This window comes from Protopterus annectens, chromosome 3.part1 (genome assembly GCF_019279795.1).
Source record: "Protopterus annectens isolate FY-2018-M chromosome 3.part1, PAN1.0, whole genome shotgun sequence".
NCBI classification, from domain to species: domain Eukaryota; kingdom Metazoa; phylum Chordata; order Ceratodontiformes; family Protopteridae; genus Protopterus; species Protopterus annectens.
The window spans coordinates 1645742321-1645760851 of record NC_056732.1 but is presented as its reverse complement, the minus strand read 5'-3'; the positions used below and the strand labels follow the sequence as shown (position 1 = coordinate 1645760851).

General features: G+C 36.8%; 1 protein-coding gene across 2 annotated transcripts in view; it reads left to right on the top strand.

Annotated features, from left to right (window-relative positions):
• LOC122798593 (lanosterol 14-alpha demethylase) overlaps positions 1-18531 on the top strand; it is a 160509-nt gene that overhangs the window by 95282 nt on the left and 46696 nt on the right. For both annotated transcript variants that reach the window (XM_044067670.1, XM_044067669.1), the window contains one exon: positions 5395-5514. In XM_044067670.1, the coding sequence (XP_043923605.1) occupies positions 5395-5514 (120 nt within the window). The remainder of the gene's footprint in view (positions 1-5394; positions 5515-18531) is intronic.

Here is an 18531-nt window from a genome sequence, read left to right as displayed (position 1 = left end):
CTAGAGCTAACCAACTACAGACCTATAGCTATACTCTCACCCCTGGCCAAAATTATGGAAAAGTGTGTCCACAAACAACTGATGGAACACCTCACCAAAAATAAAATACTAGCCAACTCCCAACATGGCTTCAGGCCAAATCACAGTACCACATCAGCCCTACTATCCTTTTCTAATACCATCAATAACTTCAGAAACAATAATAAACTATCATCTGCTCTTTTCTTAGACCTCTCCAAGGCCTTTGATATGGTGAACCACTTTCAACTCCTCCATACATTAAAAAAACTATCACTCAGAAATTCCATGCTGAAATGGTTCCATTCCTACCTGTCCAATAGGCAACAGGCTGTTCTATGGCAGGACAAATTATCCACATGCCTACCTGTTACACTTGGAGTTCCCCAAGGATCTATTCTTGGCCCTCTTCTCTTCACCATCTTTGTTAATGACCTGCCCACAATCACCCCCATGCCACATGCATTCAATATGCAGATGATTCGACTATCATCAGCACTGCCTCCAACCTGGCAGACCTCACTGCTTCAACCCAAGACACCTTCAACCTAATAGAAAATGGTTCTCAAGTCGTCAACTAGTTCTCAACCCCAACAAAACAAAACTACTTACTTTCTCACCCACTAACAAGACTCTTCCCCACCTTCTCTATTACATCCTCCAATGGAATCACTATATCACCAGAAGCTCACACAAAGCTATTAGGTGTTACCATTGATAACTCCCTTAAATTTGACACCCATTTCAATCTAACCATCAAAACCATCAATAAAAAGCTTGGCTCTCTCTATAAAGTAAAACACTTTCTCACTCCTCACGCTAAAATTACAATTGCCAGCACACACCTACTATCAACTCTTTTCTATGCCTCCCCCCTTTTTACAAACCTAAACAAGACAACCCTTAACAAACTTGCTACAGTCACATAGCTAGATTTGCCACAAATTCCACCTTTAGAACGCACCACTGCACTAACTTGAAGCAACTAGGGTGGTTAGAGTTTTCCAGCCAACTCCATTTCAACCAACTCAAAATGGCTCACCAGATACTGTATCACCCAGAGAAAACACCAGCTCTGAAAAACATCATTCACCCCTATATTAACCTGCAATCTTTACACTCCTCCAATAAGATCTTAGCTCAAACTACCAAAGCCAATAATTCTGCTGGGGATTCTCTATTCTCAAACTTTGTAGGTAAAATGTGGAACTCCCTACCGACCATGCTCACCTCAGAACCTTCACTACTACAATTCAATAAAAAGCTTAAACCCCATCTCAATACTCTCTGGCAATGTCCCTGTTCCAAACCTGATTAACCACTATCATTTACCCTTCTCTTACCTCACTATCCTTAACAGCTTTTAACAAGGCCGCCTTTGTAACTGACCTATGTTTTTTTTTATATGCTGCTGTTATTTTTTTCCCAAGATGTGATGTATCTTTATATTGTATTTAGAACTCAACTATCTTCCTTTTTTGCATTAACAATGTTCATATGTCTGTTATGTACCTGGAGCTTTTCTCCCCGGGCCTCCGCTGAAAATGGGCATGTATCCAGTCGGACTCTCCCGGTTAACAAATGTAAAATAAATAAATAAATAAATAAATATTCACACCTCCAGGCTAGTTGCCCAACACAATGCATGTGAAATTCTCCAGGTGCAACTAACACTAGGTAAGACTGCAATCGAAATTGTAGCTTGCTACAGATCCCCCACCATGCCCCAAGAGTCTCACTACACCTTTCTAAACATACTGGAAAATATTAAGATACAGCCAAACACCTGAAAACTGGGTGATTTAAACTACCCTGCCATTAACTGGGAAAACTACTCTGGTACCAACACCTTTTCCCAATGGTTCTTGGAATTCATAAATTCCAATGCCCTGCATCAACTAATCCATTGTCCCACCAGGGGCTCCAATATCCTAGACCTGGCCATTACCAACATGGGAGATAGATGCTCCACACCAGTGGTCACCCCCTCATTGGTCAGGTCTGACCATAAGGAAATCACCATTGACATCCACATCCCATCCCCACCCCCCAGTAAGGAAACCTCTGTAAAAAAATTTCCCCAAAGCCAACTTCATGCATAAGTCAGAAGTGACAAACTTCATGGCACCCATGCAGATGGGAGCTGAAAGTTCGACTGCTGAATCCTAAACTAAGGCACTGTACAAGCACATCCACTCGTGCATGAATTCTGCCATCCCAAATAGAACCAAGACACTGTCCTCCAAAAAAAGGAAGCCAATCTGATGTTCCCCAGCCATAAACAAACTATACAACAGAAGGAAGAACTGTTGCAGAAAAGAGGAAAATCCCAGGATGCAGAAAACTCCCTTACCAGCCTCAGTAAGAAGCGGAGATCCTTCATAAAATCCTCCAAAGCTAGTTACGAAAATAAAATTGCCAAAGATTCCAAAGACAACCACAAGGCATTCTATAGTTATGTCAAGAATCTAAATGGCAATGCTCAGATCTGCTCTAAGCTCCAACAGAATGGCATTAAATATACTGATCCCAAGGATATTGCCAATATCCTGGCAGATCGATTTAGTGCCAACTTCACCCCCCAAAGGGCTATCTCAATACCAAAAGATTGCCAAATTCCGGTAATCATGGCCACACAGGTAGAAACTGCACTCTCCAAAGCTAAGAATACAGCATCCATGGGACCAGATGACATCTCGGGCTGTGTACTACATGAACTACAAAATGAACTGGCACCTCACCCAAGTATCATGTTTAATCATAGCCTCACCTCAGGCTTCGTGCCCACTGAGTGGTGCACAGCTACAGCTATCCCACTCCACAAGGGGGGATCCACCGTCCCATCAGTCTGACAAGCCTGATCTGCAAGGGCATGGAATGCATTTTCATGGAACTTATAAACAAAGACATTGGCAACCTTCAAACACTGGACCCCACCCAGTTTGGGTTCGTGAAGGGACGATCTTGTCTCCTGGACCTGATTGACTTTTTCGAATCAGTTTCCAGAGCTGTGGACGAGGGTAAGGCGGTCCACAAAACTTATCTGGACCTCGCCAAGTCCTTCGACACCATCCCCCACTCTGGAATCATAGATAAACTTACTAAGCTGGGCATAAATCCCTACGGCACTCGGGTTACCAGCTGGCTTACTGACAGAACCCAGACTGTAAAAGTAGCCAACTCCAAATCCAGCTCCAGACAAGTGACAAGTGGAATACCTCAGGGTTCAGTCCTGGGACCGCTCTTGTTTGGCACCTACTTCTCTGAAGTACAGGCCAACACTAAGTGACTCTGGCTAACAAAGTTCGCAGATGACTGCAAACTGGGAGCCATTATTGAATCCCCAAATGATGTGGATATTCTACAAAAGGGCCTTACAGAAACAGATGCTTGGTGCCAGAGCCATGGGCTCAAGCTTAATGCCAAGAAATGTATAATTATCCCCTTTGGGAAAAACCCTGTACCCATGAATTACCACATAGGTGGCAGTACACTAAACACCGAAAGTGTGATGAGAGACTTAGGGACACAGCAGGTGGACAGTGGTCTCACCTTCGATAACCACATCGCCACAACAGTCAGAAAATCCTTTTTTGTGGCACACCTCATCACTAAGGGCTTTTCATCCAGAAAAAAGGAAGTCATTGCCCCACTGTACTCATCCCTCATTAGACCCATTATAGAGTACAAAGCCCTGTTTGGTATGTACCTCACGATACATTTGCAACAACTGGAAAGACCGCAGAAACACCTCACTAAAAGAATTACAGGCATAAAGCAGGTGCCCTGTGCTGACTGTCTAAAACAACACAAGCTATACTCTGTGGCATAGCGTCTACTCAGAGGTGATCTCTGCTTAACATACAAGGCCATGTTAAACCCTGAGCTGTTGGACATGCTCCACTTATACCTCAGAGCCACATGCTCCAGGGATCTAAACCTTGTCATCACAATGAACAAAACATGCTGCAGGGGTAGGTTTATGACCCTGAGACTCCCCATACTCTAGAATAGACTGCCCATGCATGTCAAACAGAGCACCTCCTTGGCCCTCTTCAAAAGGAACCTTGATGATTGAATGGTAGATAGGAAATTCACCCCAGGGATCACGTCAGTCGCCCTGCTAGACAGGGGTCCAGGGAAGTAAATATTGTGGGAAGAAATTTCCGGGGAATTGTTTGGCTAGGCTTGTATAGGCCCTAGGGCCGATAGCCTAGTACCAACATATGTACCTATGTAAGCAGTGTTTGTTATGTAGGAAATAAGTTTTATATACCGGGAATTTTTTAGGCAGTTTCTTTAAATTCTAGTATACAAGCAGTGATATTATGAGGACTCTTATGGAGGAATATTTTGGGTAAGTTGGACTTTCCATTGCACATTATCTTTAAGGAGTACAAGACTAATAAGAGAAGGAGAGGTTTGATGATGTTTCCAACAACATCTGGATTCTGTAAATAGCTTAAGTAAGAGTCACAGCATGAACAAAAAATCTGTATATTTGAAAAGCATTGAAAAAAAAGTTGCAATTTTGTGCCATAAGAATATACCAGAGTACATGTATGCTGGCACTAGCTAAGGGGTGGGTTAACTGTGCTGCTTGTGACAGCATTAAAACAGCGCACAGAGGGAGAAGAAACACAAACAATACCAAATGAGTTATTATCAACATAAGAGAAATGCTTACAAATCTTTAAAAAATTCTTATTTCAGCAAATTGGGACAATAGGGGAATCTGAAGATTAGTGCAGTGCACCAGCTAATGCTTTACAGAAGCTACTAATTTGAGTGGTTTTGCTATACAGGTTGCCCTGTACATAAGTTAACACACAAAATTACATTTCCATTCACTAACTAAACAAGTATTCATTGTTAATATTTTCATATTGTGATTGTGTGGCAAAACACTTAGGTGGGCAGATATACACTGTTATCCAAACACTTGTTTATTTGAACATGTTTGGGGACTGGCATAATGATTGTGTTTACCTGACAGACATGAGGTACAAGGTTTGATCCACATCTTGGGCATATTGGTTAGGCTTGAAAAGGCCCACAAGGGCAGCTAGCGTACTACTTGCCTATGAACCTATTAATAGGTTCATAGGTTGGTACTAGGCTAACTGCCCTTTGTGAGACATTTAAGCCTAGCCAATTATCCCTTGTGAGACTCAAACCCTACCTCAGTAGGGCATGCAGAAGAGCCACACCAAGAAGACTAGAGTCATCATAAGTACACAACTTTTGTTCCTGCTTGTATAATGGAATTGTTTTCCTAAAATACTCACTGAGTAGGATTATTCTTAGCTGTACTTCCCCTTTCATCAACACAGAAAACAAATAAATAATAAGTAATTACATTTCTTTGTATTACAGACGCAGAGACAGAGCACACAAAGAAATCAAAAACATCTTCTACAAGGTGATTGAGAAAAGAAGAGTATCTGGGGAAAGAAATGATGACATGCTACAGACCTTACTGGATGCAACTTACAAGTAAGAGCTGCAGAAACCGTACTTCGACATTCTGTTTGCACACATGCATACCTATGAAGTAGGAACTGTGCTATTCCTCCTGTGTGACTTTTAGTTTGCATGTAATAGGTTTTCTTCCACATAGAGGTTCTTGTGGAATGGTTCAATTTCAGACTGAGTGCTGCATCTGGCTTTTGACATGCTTCTATCCTCGATCTTGATTTGGTCACTATTTTCTTTTACAAATGTTCCCTTGTGTCGTGATCAGAGAATAAGGAAATTCACTTGACTCTTCTGTCTTTCCTAACTGTACAGCGAATCCATACTGACTCAACAAAACCTCATTATATGCATATAGACTTGAAAACAGCTAGTATCTTTATGTTTTTACTGTGCTTAATATTGTTTGTGTTTGTGTGTGCTCTTATGTCTGTGACTGTATAGATCTCCACAAATGCTGGTTGGCAACCTTGCTTTTATCATTAGTAGTGTCCAGGAAACAAGGTATCTGATGGAGAAATAAGAGATGCGACTCCAGGAACCATTTTGTATCCAGAGATAATTCCTAGCTTAGAAAGTGTGGAGTGCAGTAACATCAGAATATCTTGGTATTCTCCTGAATGGGTTGTCTGGGAGAATCCAGCTCTACACCAGAGGTCACACAGGCAGTAGTATTTCCTGAACTCTCCTCTGGGAGAGGGGAGCTGGATGTTGACCATTTCTTATTCTATCCAGCCACCTCTGCCAATGATCTGAGACTGTTCCAGAACTCGTATCTGTAGCAGCACAGATGGATGCTATGCCTTTATGCCATCAGACCAGTGTAAAGACATCCTTATTTAATAATTTTCTTACCTTTTTGACTCCTTAGGCTTCCTTTCCCACAATATAGATAAGTTTGTTAAAATACCACATTGACATCTACTGTCCTAGTGTATTCAGTTTAGTCCATGTCTGGTTCTGTTAATTTACAAAGTTGCCCGTAAGCCTAAGTTTACTTTTATACCAATATCCTCATTCCACATTTCTCTCTCTCTCTCTCTCTCTCTCTCTCTCACACACACACACACATTCTTCTTAAAGCTGTATAATAAAATCAGGTCTTCCTTCAACCTGTGATTTGCCAGAGAATGCAAACTCATAAACCACAGCATGTTCTTATATTTTAGGTCTGCTGTTGCATGAATTTTCTTCAGCTTGTTCTAATGTTTTTTTTTTGTTTGTTTATGAGGCATTCTAACTCTAATTACTGCTGCCTTGTAGAATGCTAAGACCACTTCCAGAACCTCAACAGCAGAAATTTGTATGCCACACTCCCCATCAATATATTCACCCATGTGGAATTCCAAGAATAATTATCTTTTTGAACTTAATTTTAGGTCCTTGATTTCACTGTGTTATTTTAATGCATTCTATTTCACTTTTTAATTTGTTCCAGTGTTCTTATTCCCTTGGTTGTAAGTCTGATTTTGTTGCTGTTTATGGCAGTTGCAATCTACCTGTAATTATTTAATTACCACTTCCAATGAGTGTTGCAGTCCCCTGGAATCCCTGTAATTTGTCACTGCACAACACCAGCTTAAAATGTATTTATTTACATTTAATAATCAGGTTGGTGAACTGGTCCAGGGACCCCTTTCTGTGATAACCTGAAAGTCAGTATTGAGACAAGATAATACTGTACATACAACATTTAGATGTACTACATGCATTTATTATACTGCACTTAGTTTCTGATCCTATAACATGCAGCTCATTGTAAATCATGCATTTAATGTGTAGGTAGTATTAATTGGGTGTATATCATAACATCTAAGTCGCAAGACATCGAATGTTATAATATCGAACCCAAAACCTTGAAGACTGACAATAGTGAAGCCGCGGAACATCAAATTCTATCAAATTCTTTCCCAGGGAAAGAATTTGATGGGACGTTTCCGTGGCTTTGCTATTTCCTCCACTGTGGTGCGATCTTGGATTTGGTATATTTAAGTAGGGGGGGGTCACAGCCCCCACATTAGCAATAGTTTTTAGTGTTTTTGTGTTGTGTACTGGAACAGCAATTTTTTCCCCAAGGAAAAAAATTGCTGTTATCAGCTTTCAGTGATTTCAGCGTTCGAGGTTACCAGTTCGCTGTTATGGCATTCGATGATATCACGTTTCGATTGTGTGATATAAATCCGTATTAACTTAACTGTATATGAGGAGAGATTGTGTACAAAGTTGTCTTTGCTATAACTTAAGATATAATTCCATACTGAATTGAGAAGTAAAGAAAAATATGAGTAGTGCTGAGATTTCATTACAAATCACTTGTGTGTATATTCATGTTATATATGCAGTGTGAGCAGTCCTACACGTAAGAACATTTTGCCCTTAGTAGTTTATTTTAGCAGAGAAACACAAGGAGCAGTCTATTCTTATATCTGTATTTTATTTATAGAGAGTAACTTTGACCATTACAATTTGGATCATTAATAGATGTCTTCTGCATTTCTAACATTTCATTCTTTGCCATTAGAGACCCCATCCTCCTTGATCTCCTGTATCTTCACAAGTTAAGTCAAATAGATTCACTAATGCCAGAAATAGGAATTTAAATTTACACCAGCACATTACTAAAGTACGCTGCATTGACAAATTCATTACCCAACATCTACCCTATCTCTGGAACAAAGTAACACCACAACATCCTTCATAGTTATTATAGGTTCATAGGTGTTACTAGGCTAATGGCCACAAGGGCCTTTTTAAGCCTAGCCTTGCATCCCAAATCTCTGACAAGTTCTGATACCCTTGATAACTGTAAGTATGGGCCTGGGAGATGAACCATTTACAAGTTACCTCTGTCTATTAGAGACATATGTGTCAAACCAGGGATGAATTTCCAGTTTCCCATCCAGTTGTCCAGGTTGCACTTGAATTGGGTTAGGGAAGAACTCTGCTTCCCATAGATGGGAAGCCTGTTCACAGACGGGATAGTCTCTGGGATACATACCTATCTCTCCAGCAGGTCCTCTTTATATCCTAGGCAACGTTTAAGTCTCTAAGAATGGGTAATTCCGGTGTTTCTTTTGTGGATATGCAGAAGGTCCATCAGAGTGTGGTCTGACAATGCCCTGTATGGCAGGCATAGATCTCCCCTCAGAAACCTGTAGGAGACTGAATACAGAGATAGGGCCATGAGGTGGTCTGCATAGGGCATATTACTTATGCCCTGTATTCTTTTAGTGGGGAACCTCTGTGGACTTTCCAGTTGTTGGATACACCTGGTTAAGTACATACCAAATGGGGCATTGTACTCAATGATAGGTCTGTTGATAAGTTAGTTCTCATGAATTTACTCCAGGACTGACCTGCTTTTCCCTTTTTGAGAAGGGAGGGTATAGCATGAGGGTGCACATCTGCAAAGTGTAAATGGTCTTGACTCAGTTGCATTGTATGTTATATGATTGTGTGATCAGTAGGATTAATAAAGCATATAAAATTATACTTATTTTTCTAGTCCCAACAGCATACTTAACAAACTGGATGCCCATTAAGGTTTTAATTGGCACATATTTAAGGTGTTTAAATTCCCAAATTACATCTCTCCTAACATAGTGACTGCTGGTGCTTGCTGGATGACATGAAGAGCATGACTGACGTGCAGTCATAAAACATCAGACATTGACTTAACCAAAACAACAGAATAACAATCAGTAAAAGCAAACTTTACTAATGCAATTAAAACAGTAAAAAAGGAAAGGCATCAGGCTTAGATGGTATATGTAATGAAATCTCCTTTATAACACAAAGTTATTAGGGAAAACTTTTTCAATCATTGAGTCTACTAATATAATATCAGCTTCATGGAAATATACATTAATTTCACAAATTTTAAAATGGGACAGTAGTAGCTTAGTATTATCCTGTAGACTAATTTCAATGTTAAATACAGATTACAAGCTTTTTATGACAATATTATCTTTAAAACTTAGATAAGTAATGGGTAGTGTTATTGATAAGACCAGAAGATAAATAATGGGTAGTGTTATTGATAAAGACCAGACCTTGGTAATATAAAGAGAGAATTAACCATATTAGATCTAGCCCAAAATCAACATAAGATGTTAGCCTTGATAAGTTTAGATACTGAGAGAGCATCTGACTGTATAATAGATTGGAACTATTTATTTAAAACTCTTTGCATTTGGTTTCCCAAATTATTTTGTCGATCTAATAAAAAATTTGTTTAGGTTCCAAAGCATGCATTAAAATAGGTATGTTTATTTCACAACAATTTGATATTATTAAATGTACTAGACAAGGCTATCCATTATCCCCTCTTTTATTTACTTCAGCATTTGAACCAAAGGAGGTTATAGTACAACAAAAATACAGCTTCGAGGGGATGATATTTTATCATTAGGTGACATTAATAATTCATTTTGAGGATTGATTAAAGAAATCTATTTACATATTTAGCTTTAATGAAACTTAATAAAAATAAAATAGATTAAATAATCAGCAACCAAATCAGTTAAAAATAAATTTAACTAGAATTGGGATAATAAAGAACAAATAATAATAAAACATGATATTAATAAAATTGATTCTATTTTTTTTTTTATTTGATAGCTGACATAAATGGTGTTCCACACTGTTTATTAATAATTCTGCTTCTGTTTTGAGGAAAGATTTGTTTTACTAAAGATGATGGTTCTTCACAAAAGAATATGTTTTACAGTCAATAGCTCTCTAGCCTAATAACATTTTAATAACAAAAACAGAGTTTTTCATTTTTTGGTATCCTAATAAACATAAAACTTCATATACAACCATGTAAGATTATGGGAATATAGAGATATTTAAGTTTCCAGATTTAGAATCCTGCTGTTTCAATTCATTATTGACAGTAATATTACTCTAGTTAAAGCGGAGTTATAATAGTAAGTGGAAAATATTCAAGAGGAAATGACATCGGAAGTAATTAAATCAAAAGAAAAATTTGAAATAATGCATTTTTTATGGTTACTTAACATTTTCATAGAAGATTAATTTAGAAAACTAATTCAAAATATATTAACTCTATACTTACAGGCTTTAGAAATTTTATTTATAAAACTCCAACACTTTAAAATTGGAAAATTGTAATGTCCCGTTTGCATTTTCATATGAATTGAAAGTCAAGATTATAGTAAAATGGAAATGCTTAAAAGCAAAAACTATTACTGTGGTCAGATTGCTATGATAAAAACACAGCAGTCACAGTTACAGAAGTTACTAAAAGATATGATGTGGATAAATCGTACTTTATTAATATAAGATATAGTTATAAGTTGGTGAATTTGTATTTGCAATGAACGAAGATGAGAGAAAAGTTATACCTGAAATTTATAACATTGTAATTTCAACTGTTAAGAGAAGAATCAAGTACAAAGAATTAGCTTTCATAATTGTATAAAGTTATTTTAATAAGTAATAATGGTAATGTTGATTCAAGATATTGGAAAATTTTAGATTCTTATGGAGATCAATATTAGATTAAAAGAAGATGACAAAAATGCAGTTTTTTTTAAAACTGTGAAATTTACCACTTCTGGTTTGTATGGAAGATATTTGTATGCAAATACTTAACACAGGATTTTATTATTACACCTCGTAAAATTTCCAAGTTTAAGAAAGATAACATCCCAAAATGTTGGTCAAGCTATAATTAAAGCTAATTGGATACATATATTTGTAGAATGTAAAGAACTTGAAAAATATTGGAAGGATGCATGTAAATTTTCCATGAGATTGTGGTCAGACAACCTGTGTCATCTTGAAGACAATACTATTATTAAACATGCCTGTTGATTCAGTTATTAGAAGTAATGATCTTAAAATGTTTCAGAGTTGACTTACTATTGCCAGGAAAATAATAAAGAAATGGAAATCAAAAAAAAGCTTCTTTATTTGAAGAATTCTTAAATATTGCTGCTACTTTATATAAAATGAAAAAGAAATTATAAAAAATGCATTCTCATGCTAACATTAAAATAATTTCTACTGGAACAATCTAGAAACAGTTGCAAATAGAACAACTGAATTTTAAATTATTCATATAACACAATCTTCTGAATAAATGTTTATTGTATTCTTCATTTCTTTGTAAATATTGTGTATATGTTAAAACTAATAAAAGTTATTTAAAAAAATTGAAATTCAAATAATCCATAGTTTGTTCTATTTTTGTATAGTTGTAAAGTAAGCACTGTTAATGAACTCCAAGCAGTGTGTAAAAGTATTATTTTAAACTAAATCTGTGCACACCACTGAAAAGACCGTTTTACTACTACAACAAAGTAATTAATTTATTTAAACAGCTATTGCTTTGTCTTGCAAATACCAATTGGCAGAAGTGCTGAGCCATACTTAAGCCAGTTAGTTACACAAGCATAGCGATTTGTTTAACCAGGATTAAACTGCACACATGTCCAAATATGACAGAAGCTTGACTGCCTACAGATGAAAATACATTTTTCTGTTTTACTCTGACTATTTTACTTTTTATGGGATTTTCTTGTAGTGTTATGGCATCACTATGAGATACAAACAGAATCAAGTATATTAAATGTGATGGACTATCCTTGGACTATTTATATGCTTTAATTTTCCTACAGCTTGTTATAGTTTGCCAGAGAATGGTTTGGAGGGACAAGTATATCGCACAGTGGATACCACTGCTGTAGAACAGACTCCCATTCACATAAAACAAAGTTCATCCCTGTCCATATTCAAGCACAACTTAGATCTATAGATGGAAAACAGGAAATTTATCCCAAGACTGCCCACTGTACTACTAATGGAGAGAACCCACTCCTAAATGCTTTATCCTATGTAAGGGTCCCTTCAACTTATCTGTGATATGATCCCAGTTATTCTCATTAGGGTTAATATACAATTGTCAACCATGGGATAGGGAAAGAAAATCTATAACCAAATTATTTCTTCTTTTAAAGCAAGAAATGGATTTATTAAATTATTACTTGTGACATAGGCAATCATATATTTCTATAAATAAAAACAAACCATATTGACATATTTTTAGTTGCAAACATTATGCATCACTTTTCTATCTAGTCATTGTCAGTCAAACTTGCCATCTTTTAAACCTCATTGTTCCTCTAAAACATTGTTCTGCATGTATTGCTCCACAACTCCCATTTTTTTTCTGTGTAATTTGCTCCTTCCCTTTGATAAAGATCCTATTTCCAGTTGTTTTATCTCTTACTATTTTCACTACTGCTAGTACAGCTGGTTTAGACTTTGATTTCCATTTTCCAGTAATTGCGTTTTTGGCAACCACTGTAATTAGATTCAGCAAGGCCTTACCATATCTACACAATTTTGATTCTGTATCATAGCTCAAAAATAATTTCTTTAATTATACCAGTTTGCCCACTAGTCAGCAGGGAATTTTTTAAATCTGCCAACTCATTATACTCCCAAAAATATATTCCAAGTAACCTCTTTTTTCTCCATCACACCTCCAACATTTGCTATCTACCTGAGGAAACATTTTTTGGAGTCTACTTGGGGTATAAAATATCTATGTAAACACTTCCAAGGAAAGATCCTAAATCTTCTAGACATTGTTGCATATTTGGGAGTCTCCCATATATAACAGAAAATGAAACTGATACCAAACCAAGTAATAAAGAAATAAAGTCCAAACCACCACACTGGTAATAAAATCGATTCTTTTTACTTCCAACCAACAGATCTGGTTGGAAGTAAAAAGAATCGATTTTATTACCAGTGTGGTGGTTTGGACTTTATTTCTTTATTACTTGGTTTAGTCTCACATATATCCCTCATTGTTCCTTTGTGAACTGTTTACCCAATCACTCTTGCCAATCCTTTCTAACCTTCTGTGATTGATTCTTATAGTTGTTGTTGTGTCTTTCGGCTTTTCCCAGTTAGGGGTCGCCACAGCGAAACTATGCAGTTATTTTATATGCTGTACTAATTATCCCTTTTTTAACAGTAGCTTCTGTTCTAGATTCTACCAATAACTCTACCAGTGCTGGTCTTTCACTTAGGGATCTCTGTATTCCTTTCTCTTTGCCTAAACTCTGATATCACTCTTTGATAGGGAATACAGTCTTTAGTGTGCAGTTCAATGGCCCCTTCCTGATCTATTACTTTTCCTCTTTAATTATTTGCCTCCAACACCTTGGTTCTTTTGTCAGTTTTCTCTAGTAAATTCCAGCCCCCTCTTGCCTACTGTCTGTATCCCTAATTGCAGTTATCCCTATTGGCAGAATCTTCCTTTTCTATTCCCACGTTGCCTAGTTCTGTGAATATTTTGTACTACTTTATGAATGTAATAATCTGTATGGTTATTTTTTTTTTTTATTTTCCTTAAGGATCTGCATTCAAAATCCCAGTCCCCCCCTTCTTTCCTGAGCTTCCCTCAGTTTCATCATCATCCCTTTCCACTTTAGCACAAACAGAAAGCTGTAATTCATTTATAGGAGCCTTAACTGAGTAGAACCGAAATACCTCTTCAAATCACGTAATTCCAAACCATCTTGGTAGTGGAAGGATTAGCTTATCTCACTTGACTATTGTTGTCTTCCCCTCCCAGATAAAATCCTTCAACTTTTTATTAATTGCTATCCACAATTTCTCTTCTGGTTGTACAAATATGCATGACGTGTATAAAACTAAAGGGACTAAAAACATTTTGACTACTTGCATATTGCTATCCATATGCATAAAATAGAGCTTATAGTTTCTCAGTTTTTGTATTCTTTTTAGTCTCTTCCCATATATCTTTAACTGCCTAACAGAATCCTTTTTAATCCATACTCCTAAGTACTTAGTTTTATCATGTCCCCATAAATATAGGCATTGCTGAACGAATTCATGTGTCGGTACATAGTTTACATCTATTGCCTTTGTTTTATCTTCATTAATTTTGTATCCCAAAAAGACTTGAAACTCTCATTATGTTCCACAGCACTGACATTTCCTTTAATGGTTTTATCAGGTATAAAATAATATCATCAGCAAATAAAGCCAGCTTTTCTTAACTACCATACCAGTTATATCCCTTATTTTCTTTGCCAGTGGTTCTAAATATAATGCAAGTAACAAAGCGGAAATAAGACACCCCTGCGTAGTTCTTCTTCTCAAACAGAACTTATCAGAGAGGAACCCACCCACTTTAATTTTCACCTTCGATCTCTCATATATCCTCCTAATCAACCTTATAATTTTATCTGGGAATGCAAATGCTTTCATTGCCCTACTCATAAAATCTCTGCATCAAGGCCCACCAACATCAGTGGCATTTTCTTACATTTTGCTTAATCTGGATCATCATTGTTCTATTAATGTTCTCAAATGTTTTGCTTCCCCTCCAGAAAACAACATAGATCCATATCTACCAATTTTGGCATCACGTTTCATTCTTTTAGCCATTGTAGGCATAAACACTTTATAATTGTGGTTTAGAATTGAAATGGGCCTACATGAAGCTAGATCTGATGAGTCTTTACCATCTTTGGGTATTATAGCCGTCATTGCTTTCTTCCAAGATATTGGTGCTTCTTCTCCTTTCAAAATACTATTAAACAAAACCTTCCAGATCTTTATCAGTATCTTCCAAACTTCCACTGGAATGCAGTCTATTCCTTGGTTGTTTCCTACAGAATGGTTATACTTCACCATTTTTATTTCATCTCCTCCTATTCTAATGTTAGTCATCTACCTCTAATTTTGGCATGTTTCATTCTCCCATAAACATTTCCATTTGTACCTTTTCTTGATTTCTCAATTTCTCTGCTTTATATAGATTTTCAGAAAATTTCCCAAATATTTTTAATGCCTCTACAAGACCTTTGGTTATCTTCCTTGTTACAAACTCCCTAAGCTTGGCGACAATCCTTTATACTTTCTGTTGCCCGAGTCATTGTGCTAAAAGATTTTGTGCACTGGAATTATCAAAAAAAAAACAGTTGCTTAACAGCAGTCTTTCTATACTCATGCATATTATTTTGTGCTTAGCATTCCACAATTGCTCCTGTTCTTATTCTGTGAGATACTCCCTATTCTGCAGTACTGTAAACTTTGTCATTCCCTCTAAATAATTTTTCTTAACCATGTATCACTTTTTATTTCTTTCCTATTTTTACACTCCACTTTAATTTTATCCATTCCCTAGCTATATTTTCAGAAGAAATTTCTATCGTCCCTAATAACACATGAATATTTTCTACTATCAATTCCTTAAATTCTCTTTTTAACAGATAGGTGAGAGTGTCAGTGTCTCATTTTTTTAGTTATTGGCTCATGATCTGAAGTAATTATTAGATGTTTAGCAAAACTTTCAATTCAATGAACATGTTCCTGTGAAATATAATTCTGTCTAGCCTAGCCCGTTTTTGTGCTTTGGGGAATAATATATAAATTCACCCTGTACTCCTACTAGTGAATTCATGTCTTCTGTGCCAAACATTTTCATACATTTCTTCAAAAATCTACCCTTTTTTGTTATATTTTCCCTTCTGGGCCTCCCAGATACATCCTCACTGCTGCAAATCAAATTTCATTCCCCACCTATAAATAATATTCCCCACTGAAAGCTGATTATTTCTCCCAGAATTTTTTAAGCTGCATTATAGCAGTTTTAGGTGGATGTAATCTTCCTGCCTTGCCAGTATTCCCTTAGTACTACACATCTACCATTATCTTTTTTCCTCTTCCATCAGTATTTGAGTTGTTCTTGCAATTAATATAAGCACTCCTCTTTCCCTTTGTACCAGCTATTCCTCTGAATAGCTGTCCTGAAATTCTTTCTATACCAAATCCATGTACTTAAGTTTTTTCTAAATATGTCTCCTGTAGCATAACTGTTTGCACTCTGCCTTTTTAAATATAGTTCACTACTTTTTCTATTTTTATCTCCTCTCCTCCTATTCTAATATTAGTCATCTACCTCTAACTTTGGCATGTTTAATACTCCCATAAACATTTCCATTTGTACCTTTTCTTGATTTCCCAATTTCTCTGCTTTATACAGATTTTCAGAAAATTTCCCAAATATTTTTAATGCCTCTAAAGATCTTTGGTTATCGTCCTTGTTACAAGCTTCCTAAGCTTGGCGACAACCCTTTATACTTTGTGTTGCCTGAGTCATTGTGCTAAAAGATTTTGTGCACTGGAGTTATCAAAAAAAACAATTTCTTAACAGCAGTCTTTCTATACTCATGCATATTATTTTATGTTTAGCATTCCACAATTGATCTATTCTGTAAGATTCTCCGATCTGCAGTACTGTAACCTTTGTTCTCTCTTTTTATTTCTGTCCTGTTTTTAAACTCCACTTTAATTTTACCCATTCCCTAGTTATATTTTCAGAAAAAAATTCTATCTTCCTTAATAACTCATGAATAATTTCTAATACCCATTCCTTAAATTCTTCTGTTTTTAACAGATAGGTGAGAAAGTGTCAGTCTCTCATTTTTTGGGGTATTATTGGCTCACGATCTGAAGTAATTATTAGACGTTTAGCAAAACATTCAATTAAATGAACATGTTCCTGTCAAATATAATTCCTGTCTAGCTTAGCTCAGTTTTTGTGCTTTGGGGAATAATGTATAAATTCACTCCAAACTCCTAGTAATGAATTCATGTCTTCTATGCCAAATATTTTCTTAAATTTCTTCAAACATCTACCCCTTTTTTGTTATATTTTCCCTTCTGCCGCCCACCCCCCCAGATACATTGTCACTGCTGCAAATCAAATTCCATTCCCCACCTATAAATAATATTCCCTGCTGAAAGCTGATTATTTCTCCCAGAATTTTCTAAGCTCCATTATAGCAGTTTTAGGTGGATGTAATCTTCCTCCCTTGCCAGTATTCCCTTAGTACTACACATCTACCATTATCTTTTTTCCTCTTCCATCAGTATTTGAGTTGCTCTTGCAATTAATGTAAGTACTCCTCTTTTCCTTTGTACCAGCTATTCCTCTGAATAGCTGTCCTGAAATTCTTTCTATACCAAATCCATGTACTTAAGTTTTTTCTAAATGTGTTTCCTATAGCGTAACTGTTTGCACTCTGCCTTTTTAAATATAGTTCACTACTTTTCTATTTTGTATAGATCTGTGAGACTAATCACATTTAAATATACTACAGAAAGCGTTGCCATTATGTTTAGGATCATAGGATCATGGGAGGTTACTAGGCTAATGGCCTTGGCACCCTTACAAGCCCAGCCAAGAGTTTATCCCCAAAAAAGAAACCTCAGCCAGCACCTATCACCCCTGTCAGTGAGGGACAAAGGTGGAACCCCTGGGACAGATCTGTGATTTCCCATCCATTTATCAAGGCTGCGCTTGAAGAGGGTCAGCGAGGTACTCAGTTTGACATGTATGGGAAGTCTGTTCCAGAGATGGGGCAGCCTCTGTGAGACAAACCTGTTTCTCCAGCAGGTTTTGTTGATGTCTCATATTAGATTTAGGCCTTTTGAGTGGGTAATGTGAGAGGACTTGGACTTATGGATATGGTGCATCTCTAATAGGGCAGGGTCCGATATTGCCTTGTAGGCAAGACACAGATCACCTCTGTGCAATCTGTATGATAATGAGTAGAGCAATAGTGATTTGAGCCATTCCGCATAGGACAGGTGTTAGAGGCCATGGATTCTCTTTGTAAGGTATTTCTGTGGCTTTTCCAGTTGGTGCAGGTGTTTGAGAGAGGTACATACCAAATGGGGCATTATACTCAATGATAGGCCTAATGAGGGAGGAGTACAGAGAGGTAATAATCTTCTTTTTTTCTGGATGCAATTCCTTTACTTATGAGATGAACCAAGTAAAAGGCTTTTTTGACCACTGCTGCTACATGATGGTCGAATGTGAGATTGTTGTCAACCTCAGTACCCAGGTCTCTCACCACAGGTTGTGTGCTTAGTGGGTTGCCATTGATGTGGTAATCAGTAGGGGCTGTGTTTTTGCCGAATGGTATGATGATGCATTTTTTGCGTTTAACTTAAGGC